Raw genomic sequence first — 19,540 nt, 5'->3', positions numbered from 1 at the left:
GCTACAGAGGAAATTCCTTTCTTTTTGGAACACTGATGACATCACGAGCACAGTGTTCTCTGCTGACATCTCTGTCCATTTTAGCAACCGTGCATAGCAGATGTATGCTAAGGGCAGCATGGTGGCTTAGTGGTTAGCACTGCTGCCTTGCAGTGCTGGGGCCTTGGGTTCAAATCCCACTAAGGACAACAATAAATAAAGACTTATTGTTATTATTATAATAACGTCAGCAGAGAGCACTGTGCTCGTGATGTCATCAGAGAGCATTCCAAAAAGAAAAGAATTTCCTCTGTAGTATTCAGCAGCTAATAAGTACAGGAAGGATTAAGATTTTTAATAGAAGTAATTTACAAATCTGTTTAACTTTCTGGAGCCAGTTGATTTAAAAGAAAAGGTTTTCACCGGAGTACCCCTTTAAGGGTCTATTCACACGTCACGTGTGACTCTACCCTAAGAGGGAATCTGTCATCACTTGCACTAACCTGTTGGTACAGGCTTGTAGTGCGGGTGACACTGATGAAAATGCTACTTACCACCTGCAGATCCATGCGGTGCTTCTTCATACGGACATCATGCTTACTTCTTCTCCTGTCTGCCTGGCTAATAAATATTCATAAAGCTCTGTCTGCCTGCTTGCCCCTTTCTGTGACTTCTGTACATGTGTGGATGCTGAAGTATACTATTGGTATAGTGCACAATCTAAGATGGCTGCAGCTAAGAAGCAGTACTGCGTGCCACTTCTGGGTGTACTCTGCAAGAGTTTGCAAAAACCGAAAAACAAGCATAACTGGACCAGACCAGCGGAGGCACAGATCTGCGGATGGCAAGTATAATTGTTATCTGTGTCAACTGGACTACAAGTCTGTACCAACAGGTTAGTGCAGGTGATACCGATGACAGATTCCCTTTAAAACATAAGGTTCTTTTTAAATAAAATGTTAGTCATTCTTAAACTTCTTCACAAAAGTTTGTACATTTATCTGCATAACAAAAAAAAAAAGCTGTTGTCACAAAAGTAAAATAGAGAAAATGTAGACCTTATATCATATTAAGTAGTTGCTGAAAATATTAAATGATTTCAACATACAAATAGAGTAGGAATGTGTCTAGGAATCAAACCAAGGTGCTATAAAACGCATTGATGCTTCCATGAAACCAACACTTCATTCTACTACAGTAGGTGGTGAGAGCGAGTCTTCGTCCTAAAAGACATGTGTACCATAGTTTAGAAGTTTGGAATCTTTGTGAAGGCCATCACCACAGAATTATCCTGAAACAGACATCCCTGCTTAAGTTTTCCAGTCTTCGTGTCCAGTGTCTTCAGCTTCCTCTTACCGTTGACTGAGGTGGGACACAACATATATTAAACCAACTAGAAGCAAGCCACGGACACCCATCATTAGAATGAGAAAAAGGAAGAGAATGGACATGACAGGCTCCACCACCTGGTTTCCCAGGTTCCAGCGTGGAAAACCCATATTCACCAGCTGCTGGTTAATGTCGGAGAAAGGAGAGCGCCCCTCCTGCCTTGCACCATCTTGAGGAGCCTGCTGTGGTCCTGCACCACCATTTCCTACAGTGTTAAAAAATCCCTGCACACAAGAAGAGATGAAAAACATTTAGCAAGCAGAAATTATTTATACAAATCTATACAGTATCTATGGATTTCCACCAGTCATTATAGCTTTACACTTCCATTGCAGCACATATTGTCTACCCAGGCCAGCTATTCACAAATATAATGTTATTACCTGAAACACATCCTTTGGCTGTGTTCACGGTGGGTGTTTCTATCACTTTTTCAACATGTGTTTTCTGTTTTGATTGGTTAACTTATTTAGAGACATATAATTTCACCAATCAAAACATTAAATGCATGTTGAAAAGGTAAAAAAAAAAATGTGCAGTGTGAACACAGCGTTAGGCTTCTTTCACACTATGAGCATTCATCCGTTATTAAATATCCATTTTCGGATGAAATAACGGGTGCTAACGGATTAATAAATATTCATCCGTTAAAGGGGTACTCCCGTGGAAAACTTTTTTTTTTTTTTTAAATCAACTGGTGCCAGAAGTTAAACAGATTTGTAAATCACTTCTATTAAACAATCTTAATCCTTCCAGTACTTTGTAGGGGCTATATACTACAGAGAAATCCAAAAAAGAAATGCATATCCTCTGATGTCATGACCACAGTGCTCTCTGCTGACCTCTGCTGTCTATTTTAGGAACTGTCCAGAGCAGGAGAAAATCCCCATAGCAAATATATGCTGCTCTGGAGAGTTCCTAAAATGGACAGCAGAGGTCAGCAGAGAGCACTGTGGTCATGATAACAGAGGAAATGCATTTTTTTTTTGGATTTCTCTTTAGTATACAGCCCCTAAAAAGTACTGGAAGGATTATGATTTTTTAATAGAAGTGATTTACAAATCTGTTTAACTTTCTGGCACCAGTTGATTTAAAAAAAAAAAAAATAGTAAGTTTTCCACGGGAGTACCCCTTTAAGACCCGTTATAACATCCCTTATGTATGGCCATAACACCTCTGCTTCCAGACTCCCACAGCCAGGACTACTACTCCCATTATGGAACAGTCTTGTTTCCATGATGGGAGTAGTAATTCCCTGGCTGCGGGAGTCTGCTGGGGTGGATACATTAGTGTTTTTACTACTACCCCCCTCATGGAACAGAGTCTGTTCCATGATGGGGGTTGTAGTACAGGGCTGAGGGATTGATCGGACCGGGTCTCACTTCTGAGACCCGATGCGATCAGAAGATATTAAGCAGGGGAGCGGGCGGTATGCTCCGCAACCCTGCGATGTATGATGTGTTTTAACTTTCATTTTTAAATCCCCCACGGGGAGCCCTGAATGGCCGGGACCGAGGAGCCAATCAGGGCTCCCAGCGGAAGATTTAAAAATGAAAATTGTGAGTAGCAGGGGGGCCATATGTATATTAAGAGCGCTGTGGGGTGGCGGGGGGGGGCAAGATATATAGCGCTGCAGGGGGGAGACATGTAGCCTATACAGTGGTCCCTCAACATACGATGGTAATTCGTACCAAACGACCCATCGTTTGTCGAATCCATCGTATGTAAAGTATAGGAAGTTATACTCACCTGTCCCCGCTGCTCCGGACCACGTCCTCACCGCTCCCGATGCTGTCCCAGGGGCTCCCGATGCTGTCCCGCTGCTCCGGTGTCTTCTTCGCGATCCTCCGGCTTCTTCCGCATCTTCTGCAGGGTCCGGGCCTCGCTTTCTGGTGACGTTATTATGCTGCTGCGCCGGCACGGCGTGCGTAGCGACGTAATAACGCCGGAATGCGAGGCCCGGACCCTGGAGAAGATGCAGAAGATGCCGGAGGATCGCGAAGTGGACCCGGAGCAGCGGGAATAGGTAAGCGAACCTGTCCGGGATGCTTAAACTGCTATTCGACAGCAGCTTAAGCATTTTGCGGATAGCAGTTAATGCGATGGCCCCAACATATAAAAGCATCTTATGTCGATGCTGACATCGACATGCGATGGCCTCTGAGAGGCCATCGTATGTCGATTTGATCATATGTCGGGGCCATCGCATGTCGTGGGGTTACTGTATACCTAGACCCCCACAGCGCATTAATAAAGATATGACCCCCGCCAGAGCATTTATAAATATATATCCCCCCCAGCACATTAATAAATGTATACCCCCCGCCGGCACATTAAATATATATCCCCCGCCAGCGCATTGATAAATGTATACCCCCGCTGGCGCAAGTAACCCCCTGAAGCGCATGTATAATGTACTGTCGCAGGCTGCCATCTATATACATATGCCGGGCTGCGCTATGAATGAAAATCATTCTAGCAGCAGCATCGGCCGGTCCGATGCTGCTGATAGAAATACTTTTCATTCATAACACAGAGCCAGCATATGTATATAGAAGCGCTGTGGGGGGGCAGATAACACTATATGTCTGCACCCCCCAGCGCTTCTATATACATTTGCCGGCGCTGCGCTATGAATGAAAGGTACATTAAAATTAGCAGCACATATAGGCCGGCCTATTTCATTCACAGTGCAGCGCGGCAAATGTATATAGAAGCGCTGGGGGGTGCAGACATATAGCGTTTATTAATGCGCCAGACATGTAGCATTTATTAATGCGGCGGTGGGGGATATATATTTATAAATGTGCTGGCGGGGGTCATATCTTTATTAATGTGCTGTGGGGGGCTAGATACAGTGAGGATCAAAAGTTTGGGCACCCCAGGTAAAAATTTGTATTAATGTGCATAAAGAAGCCAAGGAAAGATGGAAAAATCTCCAAAAGTCATCAAATTACAGATTAGACATTCTTATAATATGTCAACAAAAGTTAGATTTTATTTCAATCATTTACACTTTCAAACTAACAGAAAACAAAAAATGATGTCTGCAAAAGTTTGGGCACCCTGCAGAGTTAACCCCTTAAGGACCGAGGGTTTTTCGGTTTTTGAATTTTTGTTTTTTCCTCCTTGCCTTTAAAAAATCATAACTCTTTCAATTTTGCACCTAAAAATCCATATGATTGCTTATTTTTTGCGCCACCAATTCTACTTTGTAATGACGTCAGTCATTTTGCCCAAAAATCTACGGGAAACGGAAAAAAAAATTATTGTGAGACAAAATTGAAAAAAAAAAAAAAACGCTGTTTTGTAACTTTTGGGGGCTTCCGTTTCTACGTAGTACATTTTTCGGTAAAAATTACACCTTATCTTTATTCTGTAGGTCCATACGATTAAAATGTTACCCTACTTATATAGGTTTAATTTTGTCGTACTTCTGGAAAAAATCATAACTACATACAGGAAAATTAATACGTTTAATATTGTCATCTTCTGACCCCTATAACTTTTTTATTTTTGCGCATATGGGGCTGTGTGATCTGTGATCTGTGATTTTTGCGCATATGGGGCAGTGTGATTTTTTGCGCCGTGATCTGAAGTTTTTAGCGGTACCATTTTTGCATTGATAGGACTTATTGATCGCTTTTTATTCATTTTTTCAGGATATAAAAAGTGACCAAAAATGCACTATTTTGGAATTTTTTTGCGCGTACGCCATTGACCGTGCGGTTTAATTAACAATATATTTTTATAATTCGGACATTTCCGCACGCGGCGATACCATATATGTTTATTTACACTGTGTTTTTTTTTTTTATGGGAAAAGGGGGGTGATTCAAACTTTTAATAGGGAAGGGGTTAAATTATCTTTATTCACTTTTTTTTTGCAGTGTTATAGTTCCCATAGGGACCTATAACACTGCACACACTGATCTATTACATTGATCACTGGTTTCTCATAGGAAACCAGTGATCGAGGATTCTGCCGCTTGACTGCTCATGCCTGGATCTCAGGCATTGAGCAGTCATTCGGCGATCAGACAGCGAGGAGGCAGGTAGGGACCCTCCCGCTGTCCTGTAAGCTGTTCGGGATGCCGCGATTTCGAACTTTGACGCCGTGGCCCCGTGTTATAGATCGGGAGTGGACACATGACGTTCCAGTACGTCATGTGTCCTTAAGGAGTTAATATCTTGTACTGCCCCCTTTAGCAAGTATCACAGCTTGTAAACGCTTTTTGTAGCCAGCCAAGAGTCTTTCAATTCTTGTTTGAGGTATCTTTGCCCATTCTTCCTTACAAAAGTCTTCCAGTTCTTTGAGATTTCTGGGCTGTCTGTCACGCACTGCTCTTTTAAGGTCTAGCCATCGATTTTCAATTATGTTGAGGTCAGGAGATTGTGAAGGCCATGGCAAAACCTTTAGTTTACGCCTCTCGATGTATTCCCCCGTGGATTTCGAGGTGTGTTTAGGATCATTATCCATTTGTAGAAGCCATCCTCTAAGCCATTAACTTCAGCTTTTTCACAGATGGCATCAAGTTGGCATCCAAAATTTGCTGAAATTTTATTGAATCAATTTTTCCTTCTACTCGTGAGATGTTCCCTGTGCCACTGGCTACAATACAACCCCATTTCATGATTGATCCACCCCCATGCTTAACAGTTGGACAGAGGTTCTTTTTATTAATTTCTGTCCCCCTTCTTCTCCAAATGTACCTTTGCTCATTCTGGCCAAAAAGTTAAATTTTTAACCTCATCGGTCCACAGAACTTGTTTCCAAAATGCATCAGGCTGGTCTATCTGTTCATTTGCAAAGTTCAAACGCAGATTTTTGTGGTAAGGACGTAGAAGAGGTTTTCTTATGATGACTCTTCCATGAAGACCATATTTGTACAAGTATCTCTTTATAGTGGAAGAGAGTAGCACAACTCCAGTGTCTGCCAGATCTTTCTGGAGGGATTGTGCAGTCAAACGTGGGTGTTGAATAGTTTTTCTCACAATCCTGCGAGCTGTTCTGTCTGATATTTTTCTTGGTCTTCCAGATCTTGCTTTAACTTCCACTGTTCCAGATGACTGCCATTTCTTAATTACATTCCAAACAGAGGATATTGACATCTGAAAACGTTTTGCTATCTTCTTATAGCCTTCTGCTTTGTGAGTCAACTATTTTCAGTTTCAGATTTCTAGACAACTGCTTAGAAGAACCCATGGTGCTGAATGTTGGGGCAAGGTCAGATGAGTCTGGGCATTTAAAACCTTTGAGATTGACATCACCTGGTCTTCCCAGATGATGATTGAGAACAATCCATGACACTGGCAGGTCTCAGCTTTGCAAAGGGGGCAGTGCATGCTATAAATTCTGCAGGGTGCCCAAACTTTTGCAGGTGCCATTTTTTTGTTTTTTGAAAGTGTAAATGATGGAAATAAAATCTAACTTTTGTTGACATATAAGAATGAATAATCTGTAATTTGATGCCTTTTGGAGATTTTTCCATCTTTCCTTGGCTTCTTTATGCACATTAATACAAATTCTTACCTGGGGTGCCCAAACTTTTGATCCCCACTGTACATATGGCCCCCCTGCTACTCACAATTTTCATTTTTAAATCTTCCGCTAGGAGCCCTGATTGGCTCCTCGGTAACGGCCATTCAGGGCTCCCCGCGGGGGATTTAAAAATGAAAGTTAAGACACACTGATACATCGCAGGGTTGCGCAGCATGCCGCCCGCTCCCCTGCTTAATATCTTCTGATCGCATCGGGTCTCAGAATTGAAACCTGGTGCGATCAATCCCTCATACCCTGTACTACAACCCCCATCATGGAACAGATGGTTCCATGATGGGGGTAGTAGTACAAACACTAATGTAGTCTCGAATTCGGGTAGAAAACAGACATGGTGCACATCTACAATCTTGTATAATGATCTAATTGCTTCTCAGCATAATATCAAAAACTAACAGGTTGTTAGTATACATTTTTGATCAAAAAGTACAAGCCCACTCACCACGTCAAGGCCACCTATTCAGAGTGGGTCCCTAACGTCCCTAGCATAAAATGGCGTAGCACTGGGCAGCGACCACCACCGCCGTGACACCAGTGTCCACGGGGGGGGAGCGACCCACTGGCAGAGCGGCCCCAATGCGTCTTAAACCAGTCTATGGGCCGCACCCGCCCGCAGACACAGCGCCACGGCAGCAACGGACGCCGCCCTGCACCACACCAGTGTGAACAAGGTGTAATGGCTCACTTACCATGCTCTCCCAGTCAGACTGGGAGGCTGCTAGGAATGAAATGGCCCCTGTGTGGCTAATTACCACCTATATAGGGTTGGGCTGAGGGGGTGGGGAAGAGTGCAGCACATGTTCAAACAAAAAAAAGGGAAGGATAGAAATCACAGTGTGAATTCGGGTAGAAAACAGACATGGTGCACATCTACAATCTTGTATAATGATCCAATGGTCTGTATTCTACTCAAATTCATATTGTGATTTCTATCCTTTCTTTTTGAACATGTGCTGCACTCTTCCCCACCCCCTCAGCCCAAACCTATATAGGTGGTAATTAGCCACACTAGGGCCATTTCACTCCTAGCAGCCTCCCAGTCTGACTGGGAGAGCATGGTAAGTGAGCCATTACACCTTATTCACACTGCAGTGGTGCGGGGCGGCGTCCGTTGCTGCCGTGGCGCTGTGTCTGCGGGCGGGTGCGGCCTATAGACTGGTTTGAGAGGCATTGGGGCCGCTCTGCCAGTGGGTCGCTCCCCCCCCCGTGGGCACCTGTGTCGCGGCGGTGGTGGTCGCCGCCCGGTGCTACGCCATTTTATGCTAGGGACGTTAGGGACCCACTCTGAATAGGTGGCCTTGACGTGGCGAGTGGGCTTGTACTTTTTGATCAAAAATGTATACTAATAACCTGTTAGTTTTTGATATTGTGCTGAGAAGCAATCAGATCATTATACAAGATTGTAGATGTGCGCTATGTCTGTATTCTACTCGAATTTACTAATGTAGTCTCCCCAGCTGTCTGCAGACTTCCGAAGCCGGGAATTACTAGTCCCATCATCGGTTCCATGATGGGAGGAATAGTAGTCCCTCAGCACTGCAGGAGTCTGCTGATGTCACCTCTTCTGAGCATGCTCAGAAGTAATAGCGGATATTATAAACCAGGTGCAAACGGATGACATAAAGGCTCATCCGTTTGCCATAGACTTCAATGTTAAAAATAACGGTCGTTAATTTACCAGTCTCTTGTGATGGAAGGAAAATTAGTGTATGTGCCGTTTTTTCTTCCGTCACAAATAACGTCCATTATTCATGAGGAGCTATAACGGGTCATAACGGATAATCAAAAAATCCCATAGGCTTGAATGTGATTTTGTAACTGACGTATAACACCCGTTATTAAGGCTTTTCTAATGGATGTATTATGGCTAGGCGGTATACCGGTTCATACAGAATTTTTGGGGCTGCACGATATGAATTTTCCCCCATACCGCAATACCGGTTGGGCCCCTCCCCCTCGGAAATGTATTATCAGCCCTGCGCTGTCCCCACATCAGGGAACTAATCCTAGGTTACCCGCCAGCGCTGTTCTGCTCCCCCCCACCGAATCATGTGACCCGCCAGCGCTGTTCTGCCCCCCCCCAATTAATTATCAGCCCAGCGGGGTACTACTCACATATGTCAAGCACTGCCCTACTCCTCTTTGTTGGGGGCCGCCGGCGATGGAACTCACTGTACGCCAGTGGTCTCCAACCTGCGGACCTCCAGTTGTTGCAAAACTACAACTCCCAGCATGCCCGGACAGCCATTGGGGTGAAAATACCGTTATATACCGTGGAACCGCCGTAAAATACCGTCATACACATATTTGGTCATACCGCCCAGCCCTAGGATGAATTTTATAGTGTGAAAGGGGCCTTAGACTGCACTCATAGTATGGCTGCAACTCTCAAACATCAACTGAACCAAACTTAGCCTACTACAGCACACTATAATGATCTATTGGAAAGAAAGCTGCTAGTAAAGGAATTGCTAACATGGCTATTTACATTATGTACAAAACTAGCGGACAGAGAGAAAAAAAATCACAGTAGTGCTGCTTTAAACTGCATGAGAAATCCAAAATTAAAAAGCAAATAGATAGATTCTTAAAGGGGTATTGAGACGAAAACTGACTTACTGACTGAGTGTGAGATTGTGGAGGTCCGACCGCTGGGGATCCCGCCCCCCCCCCCCCCCCCCTAGTCTTTTGAATGGGCTCCGGCTTTCTGAGAGGAGCGTGTGCTGGGGTCTGCATGCACTTTAAGCGGGCACCGAAGAGACCCGAGTGCATCTCCGGTGCTCCCATAGAAATGAATGGAGCATGTGCCGACACCAGCACACGCTCCTCTCAGAAAGCCGGGACGTGTTCAGGAGGCCATCGGTCAGCCCCCCCCGCAATCTAGCACTTATAGGGGATTAGTCAATTTTTGATGCAGTACCCCTTTAACAACATTATATCTGGAGAACAGTTATTTAAGCAATAGTCCATAATCATGAAGACAATCTTGTGGCAACGATAATACATGTCTGCCATATAAGACTTCTATATACGTAGAATAATGTACTTGTTTGATCTGTAGACCTCTGTATTACGTGCACATGGCTGAATGAGCCAAGATGTTGCAATTATAGGAACCTTGCAGGACATAGAGACCTGAACCTAAGTAATCACCTACCTGCCGGGTATTGTTGCGTTGGCTGCTGGCCCTGACTCGAGGGTCATCATCTTGAACAATTTCACCATTTGCTAAAATTCGGACCATTTCCTTAAAAAGTATCTTTGGAGCTCAACGTATCTAATGGAAACACATAGTTTTAAAACATCAGCAACATGCATATAACAAATTATATCTGCATAATGTAATTATGGATAGTAATAAATAAGCAAGGCGTATGAACAAGGTTTTGTCCAGATGGGAAAAACAATTTACAACACTTGTTCACACAGTGCAGGACCTAGGGCATTTATTGTACAACGTGCACTGCTATGCAGCAGTAATCTAAGCAAACATTTTTGTTTTGTGCCAATTGCAGGTTTGCTTGCCCTTTTCCATTCCTCTTACTTTCAGTTATTATTAAAGGAACCCTGTTAGATCCCTAAAAGAGGTATTCCGGCCATAGACATCTTATCCCCCTATCCAGATGTCTGATTATTGGGGGCCTGCCGCTGGGACGCCCTACCCCATCAACCCCACGTGACAGCTGTCACGCCCCTTCCCATAGGCTTGCATTGAGGGGCGGAGCGTGATGGCACACATGCTCCGGGGACTGATTTTAACTGGGGTGCTGCGCGCAAGATCCCCAGCGGCGGGGCTCCCACAAACAGGCATCTTATATCCTATCCTTTGGATAGGGGATAAGATGTCTAAGCGCCGGAGTACCCCTTTAAACTGTCTTAGTACCTGGTTACCATAGGACACAGTGTTCGGACGGTGTGCCAATAACTTTTCTGTGATGTTGCACTTTAATAAATTCAAGTAATGCAAAGCTCAGCACTCAGGGTGTCACTCAAAACTGAGTGATGAAAAGGAAGGCAGAGGCAGTGTGAATAGATGTCACAGCCACGCGCCTTGTGTCATCATGATAAGCCCCCTTGATGCAAGTCTATGGGAGAGGGCGCATGGCCATCATGCCCCCTCCCATATACTTGCATTGTGGGGACATGACGTCATGAGAGGCGTGGCCGAGACGTCCCAATCCCCTCAGCCCACACCCAGCATTCAGAACAAAATGTTCCGAATGCTGGGGCAGTGGAGTACTCCTTTAAATTTAGCATCCAAATCCATGAACAGAGGTGCCATTCTCCCTGCTTTTGGTAGCTGTGCAATCAGAGACAAAGCTTCCCAGTCTGTCTCCACAGCACCCGTCACAAGACCAAGTGTAATGCACTTTGACCTGTGCGTTACATCATGCACAGTGCTGTTGAATTCTGCTTAAAAACACATCATTAAGTGACATGTGACGTATGAAAATTTAAACATGTGAACATCCTCAGTATCAGACACAGGGCTTGACAAATTTGCTTAAGAGTAGGGTCAAACACACTGTATATTGCTGGATATTTGCCTACCTACTCAAGTCAAGGGATAGCAAAAAAAGCTGCCTAATATGTGCAGCAAAATACAACAAATGTGACCATACCTTTAAAGGGGTACTCCAGAGGAAACAATTGTTTTAAATTACGTCTATTTAAAAATCTTAACCCTTCCAGTACTTATCAGCTGCTGTATGCTCTAGAGGAAATTGTGTAGTTCTTTCAAGCCAGACCACAGTGCCCTCTGCTGACACCTCTGTCTGTCTAAGGAACTGTCCGGAGCAGGAGATGTTTGCTATGGGGATTTGCTCCTGCTCTGGACAGTTTCTGAAACAGAGAGAGATGTCAGCAAAGAGCACTGGGGTCAGACTATTACACAACTTGATCTGCAGCATACAGCAGCTGGTAAGGTCATTTACAAATCTGTTTAACTTTCTGACACCAGTTGATTTAAAAAAAAAAAAAAATTCCAGTGGAGTACCCCTACCCATCAGTTGATTTGAAAACTTTTTTTCCCCTCCAGAAATCTACATCTAGCAGCCAAAATTAAGAAGAAGCCAGGATTTTTTTTTTCCTTTTTTAACAACCATGATAATTTTTCAGCTTTTGTGCTGTGAGCTGTAGTGTTTATCGATACCACTTTTGCATAGTATTGACTTTTTGATCACTTTTTATTTCAATTTTTCTGGGAGGTGACAAAAAAAAAAAAAATCAGCAATTCCGGTGCTTAGGCTCCTTTCACACTGTAATTGCTCCGTTACAAACAGACATTAATGGCTTTTTTTTTTTTTTTCAACATTAACTTCCATTATTGTAACGGGAGTTATAACGGGCAAAGAGGATCCCATTCACTTGAATGGGATTCCTCTAACGTCCGTTATAACTCCCATTAGTGTGGCCGAAGATAGCAGGAGAAAAAGACGGCGCAAGCACTAATTTTTCTCCCACTATCTTCATAACGGCCGTCACACTACCGGGACTAATCGGTAGTGTCAAGGGAGCCTTAGAATTTTTTGCATTCACCCCCTTGACTGTGTGGAATCAGTAATTCAATGGCTTGAAAAAAAAATATATGTTTATCATTAATGTTAATTTTATTTTGTTTGTTTTTCTATAAAAAAAAAATATATAGTGTTACTTCTTTCATATTTCTTTGGCAGGAGGGTGACAGGAGGTGCAGAAGAAGGGAGGGTGACAGGAGGTGTAGCACGAGAAAGGGCAACAGGAGATGCAGCAAGAGGGAGGGTGACGGCAGTGACAGGAGATGCAGCAGGAGGGAGGGTGACCACAGTGACAGGAGATGCAGCAGGAGGGAGGGTGACAGCAGTGACAGGAGATGCAGCAGGAGGGAGGGTGACAGCAGTGACAGGAGATGCAGCAGGAGGGAGGGTGACAGCAGTGACAGGAGATGCAGCAGGAGGGAGGGTGACCGCAGTGACAGGAGATGCAGCAGGAGGGAGGGTGAGAGCAGTGACAGGAGATGCAGCAGGAGGGAGGGTGACAGGAGGTGCAGGGGGAGAGTGAAAGGAGGGAGGATGACAGGAGGTTCAAGAGGGGCCTGGGGCTGGCTGGGCGCAGAGTTGTTACATGTGGCAAGCTGCAGGGCAGAGCCAGGATGCCAGGCCAGATGTCCAGTCCCCCCTCCACTTCTCCAGGCCAGATGTCCAGTCCCCCCCCCCTCCACTGCTCCAGGCCAGATGTCCAGTCCCCCCCACCCCTCCACTGCTCCAGGCCAGATGTCCAGTCCCCCCCACCCCTCCACTGCTCCAGGCCAGATGTCCAGTCCCCCCCACCCCTCCACCGCTCCAGGCCAGATGTCCAGTCCCCCCCCCCCTCCACCGCTCCAGGCCAGATGTCCAGTCCCCCCCCCTCCAGGCCAGATGTCCAGTCCCCCCTCCACCGCTCCAGGCCAGATGTACAGTCCCCCCTCCACCGCTCCAGGCCAGATGTACAGTCCCCCCTCCACCGCTCCAGGCCAGATGTACAGTCCCCCCCCCACCGCTCCAGGCCAGATGTACAGTCCCCCCTCCACCGCTCCAGGCCAGATGTACAGTCCCCCCTCCACCGCTCCAGGCCAGATGTACAGTCCCCCCTCCACCGCTCCAGGCCACATGTACAGTCCCCCCTCCACCGCTCCAGGCCAGATGTACAGTCCCCCCTCCACCGCTCCAGGCCAGATGTACAGTCCCCCCTCCACAGCTCCAGGCCAGATGTATAGTTCCCCTCCACCGCTCCAGGCCCGATGTACAGTCCCCCTCCACCGCTCCAGGCCACATGTACAGTTCTCCTCCAACGCTCCAGGTCAGATGTACAGTCCCCCTCCCCAGGCCAGATGTACAGTTCCCCTCCAGCTCATTTCCGGCCTCAGTCATATGCATTGTTTATGCAGCAGGGATAGGCAGCCAGGAAGCTGGAGATTGCAAAGGAAGAGGAGGCAGCAGCAGCGGCGGCACAGGAGTAGATTGGTTGGGATTATACCCTGTATGGTAGCAGAAGGGTATAATCCCAACCAGTACAAATCCCTCTAAGCTTTAGGTACCAGCCACAAATAGGTGTATTGTCTACCTGAATCCTAGGATTTGACAAGGCCTGCATATAGGTCATAAGTAGATATATAGTTATCTTCCAGAAGGAAGGAAACTATCCCTCTAGTCACAATGACATGTCAGAAGAAGTTTGCTAAAATAATAGGTATACTTTAGAAACAAAAAAATCTGTTTTAAACTCAGTCAATTTCCACACAAATGTTTTGCTGAATTATTTCATAGTACGTGAATGATATTTCTACAAATGAAGTGAATTCACCGCAGAAAACCACTAGCGTATCTGCCCTGTACAAACACGTTTAATTTTCTGGTCACCGCTTAAGCAAGTGCCTAGGAAGTTTCACATGAGCGAATGACAATACGCTGTAATGCAGATCCAAAATACGGCTGAATGAGGGTATGTTCCCACCATGGTATCTCCGCCTAGATATATTCCAGGTCAGAGATCCTGTGTGAGCTCCTGCTGAAGAAATGCAATTCGCTAGCAATTCGCTAAAATTCTGTTGCAAAAATCCCCCCCGCCAAAATAATGAACATGTTCATTTTTTTCTGCTAAATTATGCACAGACTACATTGCTGTCAATGGTGACTGCACATGTCATTACACGCCAGTCCGACCAGATGGGAGTACTCCGGTAACTAATTCTGTTATACTTTGGGTATATAAGTAAGCACTGTCTTTTCATTGTTTGACATGACTAAGGGCTTGAATTAAGCCCGAAACGCATCAGCGTTTATGTTTTTATCCTTTGGATCCTACCATAGTAACCTAGTTCATAAGGTTGAAAAAAGACCAGAGTCCATCAAGTTCAACCTATATCCCTACTGAGTTAATCCAGAGGAAGGCAAAAAACCCTCATGCTAGAGGTAAAAATTCCTTCCTGACTCCAAATATGGCATCAGAATAAATCCCTGGATCAATGTTCTGTCCCTATAAAGCTACTATACATAACCAGCGATGTTATTACTCTCCAAAAATGCATCCAGACCCCTTTTTAATTCTTTTACAGAGTTCCCCATGACCACCTCCTCTGGCAGAGAATTCCACAGTCTCACTGTTCTTACAGTAAAGATCCCCCGTCTGTGCTGGTGTAGAAACCTTCTTTCCTCTAGACGTACAGGACGCCCCCTTGTTATAGATACAGTCCTGGGTATAAATAGATCATGGGAGAGATCTCTGTACTGTCCCCTGATATATTTATACATAGTTATTAGGTCTCCCCTAACCCTTCTTTTTTCTAAACTAAATAACCCTAATTCTGATAATCTTTCTGGGTACTGTAGTCCTCCCATTCCCCGTATTACTCTGGTTGCCCATCTTTGAACCCTCTCCAGCTCCACTATATCTTTCTTGTACACTGGTGCCTAGTACTGTACACAGTATTCTATGTGTGGTCTGACTAGTGATTTGTACAGTGGTCTAAGTATTTCCTTGTCGTGGGCATCTATGCCCCTATTGATGCACCCCATGATTTTATTTGCCTTGGCAGCAGCTGCCAGACACTGGACACTACAGCTAAATTTGCTGTTAACTAAGACTCCCAAGTCCTTTTCCGTGTCAGTAGTCCCAAGTGTGCTCCCATTTAATACATAATCCCAGCCCAGATTTTTCCTCCCCATGTGCATTACCTTACATTTATCAGTGTTGAACCTCATCTGCCACTTCCCAGCCCAAACCTTCAACCTATCCAGATCCATTTGTAACAGTGCACTGTCCTCTATTGGGTTTACCGCTTTACAGAGTTTAGTATCATCTGCAAAGATTGCTAATTTACTATTCAACCCCTCTACAAGGTCATTAATAAATATGTTACATTGAACAGGACCCAAGTCTGACCCCATGTTTTAACCCCTTAACGACGCAGGACGTATATTTACGTCCTGCGCCGGCTCCCGCGATATGAAGCGGGATCGCGCCGCGATCCCGCATCATATCGCGTGGGTCCCGGCGCTAATCAACGCCCGGGACCCGCGGCTAATACCACACATCGCCGATCGCGGCGATGTGCGGTATTAACCCTTTAGAAGCGGCGGTCAAAGCTGACCGCCGCTTCTAAAGTGAAACTGAAAGTATCCCGGCTGCTCAGTCGGGCTGTTCGGGACCGCCGCGTTATAGGGGTCAGAAGATGACATTTTTAAACGTATAAATTTTCCTGCATGTAGTTATGATTTTTTTCAGAAGTGCGACAAAATCAAACCTATATAAGTAGGGTATCATTTTAACCGTATGGACCTACAGAATAATGATAAGGTGTAATTTTTACCGAAATATGCACTGCGTAGAAACGGAAGCCCCCAAAAGTTACAAAATGGCGTTTTTTTTTCTCGATTTTGTCGCACAATGATTTTTTTTTCCGTTTCGCCGTGAATTTTTGGGTAAAATGACTTATGTCACTGCAAAGTAGAATTGGGGACGCAAAAAATAAGCCATAATATGGATTTTTAGGTGGAAAATTGAAAGGGTTATGATTTTTTAAAGGTAAGGAGGAAAAAACGAAAGTGCAAAAACGGAAAAACCCTGAGTCCTTAAGGGGTTAATAGATATCATTAAAGCTTGAATTTTAACGGAATATTTGCTCAGAAGCTGGACCCACTACCTTTTGTTACACCACTATCTTTTGTTACAGGTCTGCACAGTCCTGGTGCCGTCACGACTTTATTGGGTGTTTTTCATCCCCAAATGAAGGACATGTTGCATTGTTGGATGAAAAACACCTAGACGTATTACTGTCTGCAAAAAGAGGATTTAATACACATGAAAAATATTCTTATGAGAAACTGGGTATCGTGGAGCAATCATGTGTATTAAAACGTATAAAGGGCTCAGGGTTGAAGGAAGATATAAAAAAAACATAAATAAAATAAATAAAAAAAACAGGAGTCATCTGACACTGATCCCCTGTATGATCCCACTGCCGAGCCCTTCCAGCTCTCCTTTGACGCATAGCAAATGCCCACTCAGCCAGTCCCTGGCCATAGCGATGAACCTTCAATATCAGCCCTTTTAACAATAAGATTAAAGGGGTATTCCAGGCAAAAACTTTTTTTATATATCAACTGGCTCCGGAAAGTTAAACAGATTTGTAAATTACTTCTATTAAAAAATCTTAATCCTTCCAATAGTTATTGGCTTCTGAAGTTTTCTATCTAACTGCTCAATGATGATGTCACGTCCCGGGAGCTGTGCATGATGGGAGAATATCCCTTGCTGGACAGCTCCCGGGACGTGAGTCATCAGAGAGCAGTTAGACAGAAAACAGCAACTCAACTTCAGAAGCTAATAACTATTGGAAGGATTAAGATTTTTTAATAGAAGTAATTTACAAATCTGTTTAACTTTCCGGAGCCAGTTGATATATATTAAAAAAGTTTTTGCCTGGAATACCCCTTTAAAGTCAGAGAGACATGGCAGAAGTTTTGATCAGTGGGGTTTTCAGCAGTCGATGAGACTTTCACTGTAACTGTACACTACACATTAGAAATTAAAGGGGTACTCCAGGAAAGAAAACGTATCCTCTAAGTAGATAGGCGATAAGTTTCTGATTGCAGGGGGTCCGACCGCTGGGACCTCCTACAATCTCCTGTATGGAGACTGGCTAATGACCTGTCCTCAGGGCGATATGGCCCCCACCCTCTGAGAAAGGCTCCATTGACGACCCGCTAAACAAATAATTGGCTGAGCCGGCTTAGCTGGTGATTTGGGATACATTTTATTTCCCCAAAGTGCTTCTTTAAAGAGGTTATCGAGAATTAGAAAAACAAAGCATATTTCTTAAAAAAACAGCACCACACCTGTCCTCAGGTTGTGTGTGGTATTGCAGCTCAGTTCCATTAAAATAAAAGGAGCAAAGTTGTAATTCCACACACACAGGACAGGCGTGGAACATTTTTTGGAAGAAATGGGTTCAGTTTTTTAATTACAACTTCATGTCTCTATATGACACATCAGAAGTTACATGAATGTGTATGTTTTCTGAACTGCTTTCCTGGACCCAGATTTCGGCTTTGAGTGTCAGCTTTAGTGGTCACCTGAGTAGAAACTTAAGGGGGTATTCCAGGAAAAAACATTTTATCCCCTATCCAAAGGATAGGGGATAAGATGTCTGATCGTGGGGGGGGGGGGGGGCACTGCTGAGACCCCCCCGCGATCTCCCTGCAGCACCTGCATTCTATGCGGGGACTGCGTCTCTAGTTTCACGGGGGTCTCAGCAGCAGGAACCCCAAACCCCCCCCCCCCCCGCGCGCGCGCGATCAGACACCTTTAAATATTTTTGCCCGGAATGCCCCTTTAACTTTCTTTTTTTTTATATATCAACTGGCTCCAGAAAGCTAAACAGATTTGTGAATGACTTCTATTAAAAAATCTTAATCATTTCAATAATTATCAGCTGCTGAAGTTGAGTTGTTCTTTACTGCCTGGCAACAGTGCTCTCTGCTGTCATCTCTGCTTGTCTCGGGAACTGAACTGCACAGAGTAGAAGAGGTTTGCTGTGGGGGATTTGCTACTACTCTGGACAGTTGCCGAGACACGTGTCATCAGAGAGCACTTAGACAGAAAAGAACAACTTCAGCAGCTGATAATTATTGGAAGGATTAAGATTTTTAATAGAATTAATTTACAAATCTGTTTAACTTTCCGGAGCCAGTTGATATATATAAAAACATTTTTTTTCCTGGAATACCCCTTTAAGCCATGGCGCAAAGCACAGAAGAGGGTCCAAGGAAGTGTAGACAACTCCGGGTGTTTGTGGTGGCAACTGGGGTATGCGATTTGTGGGTTCATAATCTAAAGCAGCATGCCATAATACAGTGTTTTCCAACAAAGGTGCCTCCAGCTGTTGCAAAACTACAACTCCAAGCATTCCTGGACAGCATACTGAGAGTTGTAGTTTAGCAACAGTTAAAAAAAAATGGTTGGGAAACAATGCCATAAGACATATGGGCTGGGTCTGTGGTAATGCAAACCCTAACCCAGTGTTTCCCAACCAGAGTGCCTCCAGCTGTTGCAAAGCTACAACTCCAAGCATTCCTGGACAGCATACTGAGAGTTGTAGTTTTGCAACAGCTGGAGGCACCCTGGTTTGGAAACACTGCTTTAACCTGTCTGACCCCTTGCTGTAAAGGAGATAAGTGTGATTGGTGGTGCCTGGCAGCCACTTATCTCCCTCCCTACAAGTTATAAGACATAGTGTGGCAATAACTACATCTCCTTTAGGTTGACAGTGCATGCTGGGAGTCGTAGTGTCGGCAGAGCACAGGCAGCAGATGGTACAGTGTTATCTTGTGTACAGCCCGGATGTTTGTGCCCACAGCTACTTGCGTCCTCAGTCCAGACACGTATGCCCTAGTGCCAGCTAGACAATGAGCCGGGTCACGATATCCGGGCGTGCTTACCAGCAGAACCCCGCTCCTCCACAGCCACTTCCTGCTGCTCTCCTCCAGCTACACACACACAGGAAGCAGGGCTTGGCTTGTGCTGGAGTCGGCTCAGTGCTGCCCTCTGCCGGGGCCCTCCTCAATCCATCGACACGAAGCAGCTGGGTGAGCATGG

The 19,540-nt window shown here is 44.9% G+C and overlaps 1 protein-coding gene and 1 long non-coding RNA gene across 3 annotated transcripts in view; one reads left to right on the top strand and one right to left on the bottom strand.

The window, feature by feature from the left end:
* Positions 1–349: 349 nt before the first annotated feature.
* FAM241B (family with sequence similarity 241 member B) lies at positions 350–19,493 on the bottom strand. 2 transcript variants are annotated; one of them, XM_056530690.1, is made up of 3 exons: positions 19,194–19,340; positions 10,086–10,205; positions 350–1,592 (listed from the first exon to the last, which is right to left on the bottom strand). In XM_056530690.1, exons 2-3 carry the CDS (start codon positions 10,170–10,172, stop codon positions 1,332–1,334), a joined length of 348 nt encoding a protein of 115 aa, XP_056386665.1. In that variant the 5' UTR covers positions 10,173–10,205; positions 19,194–19,340; the 3' UTR covers positions 350–1,331. The 2 variants fall into 2 exon arrangements, with proteins under 2 accessions (XP_056386665.1, XP_056386664.1); XM_056530689.1 differs by lacking the exon at positions 19,194–19,340 and adding an exon at positions 19,384–19,493 and having other exon boundaries at positions 351–1,592.
* LOC130282434 (uncharacterized) overlaps positions 19,443–19,540 on the top strand; it is an 85,539-nt gene continuing 85,441 nt past the window's right edge. Inside the window, exon 1 of the long non-coding RNA XR_008846380.1 lies at positions 19,443–19,530. This is a non-coding gene — a long non-coding RNA (uncharacterized LOC130282434). The remainder of the gene's footprint in view (positions 19,531–19,540) is intronic.

Source organism: Hyla sarda, chromosome 7 (genome assembly GCF_029499605.1).
Source record: "Hyla sarda isolate aHylSar1 chromosome 7, aHylSar1.hap1, whole genome shotgun sequence".
In the NCBI taxonomy this organism is placed as follows: Eukaryota; Metazoa; Chordata; class Amphibia; order Anura; family Hylidae; genus Hyla; species Hyla sarda.
Note: the sequence above shows the minus strand (reverse complement) of the source record. Positions and strands in the feature narration are given on the sequence as shown.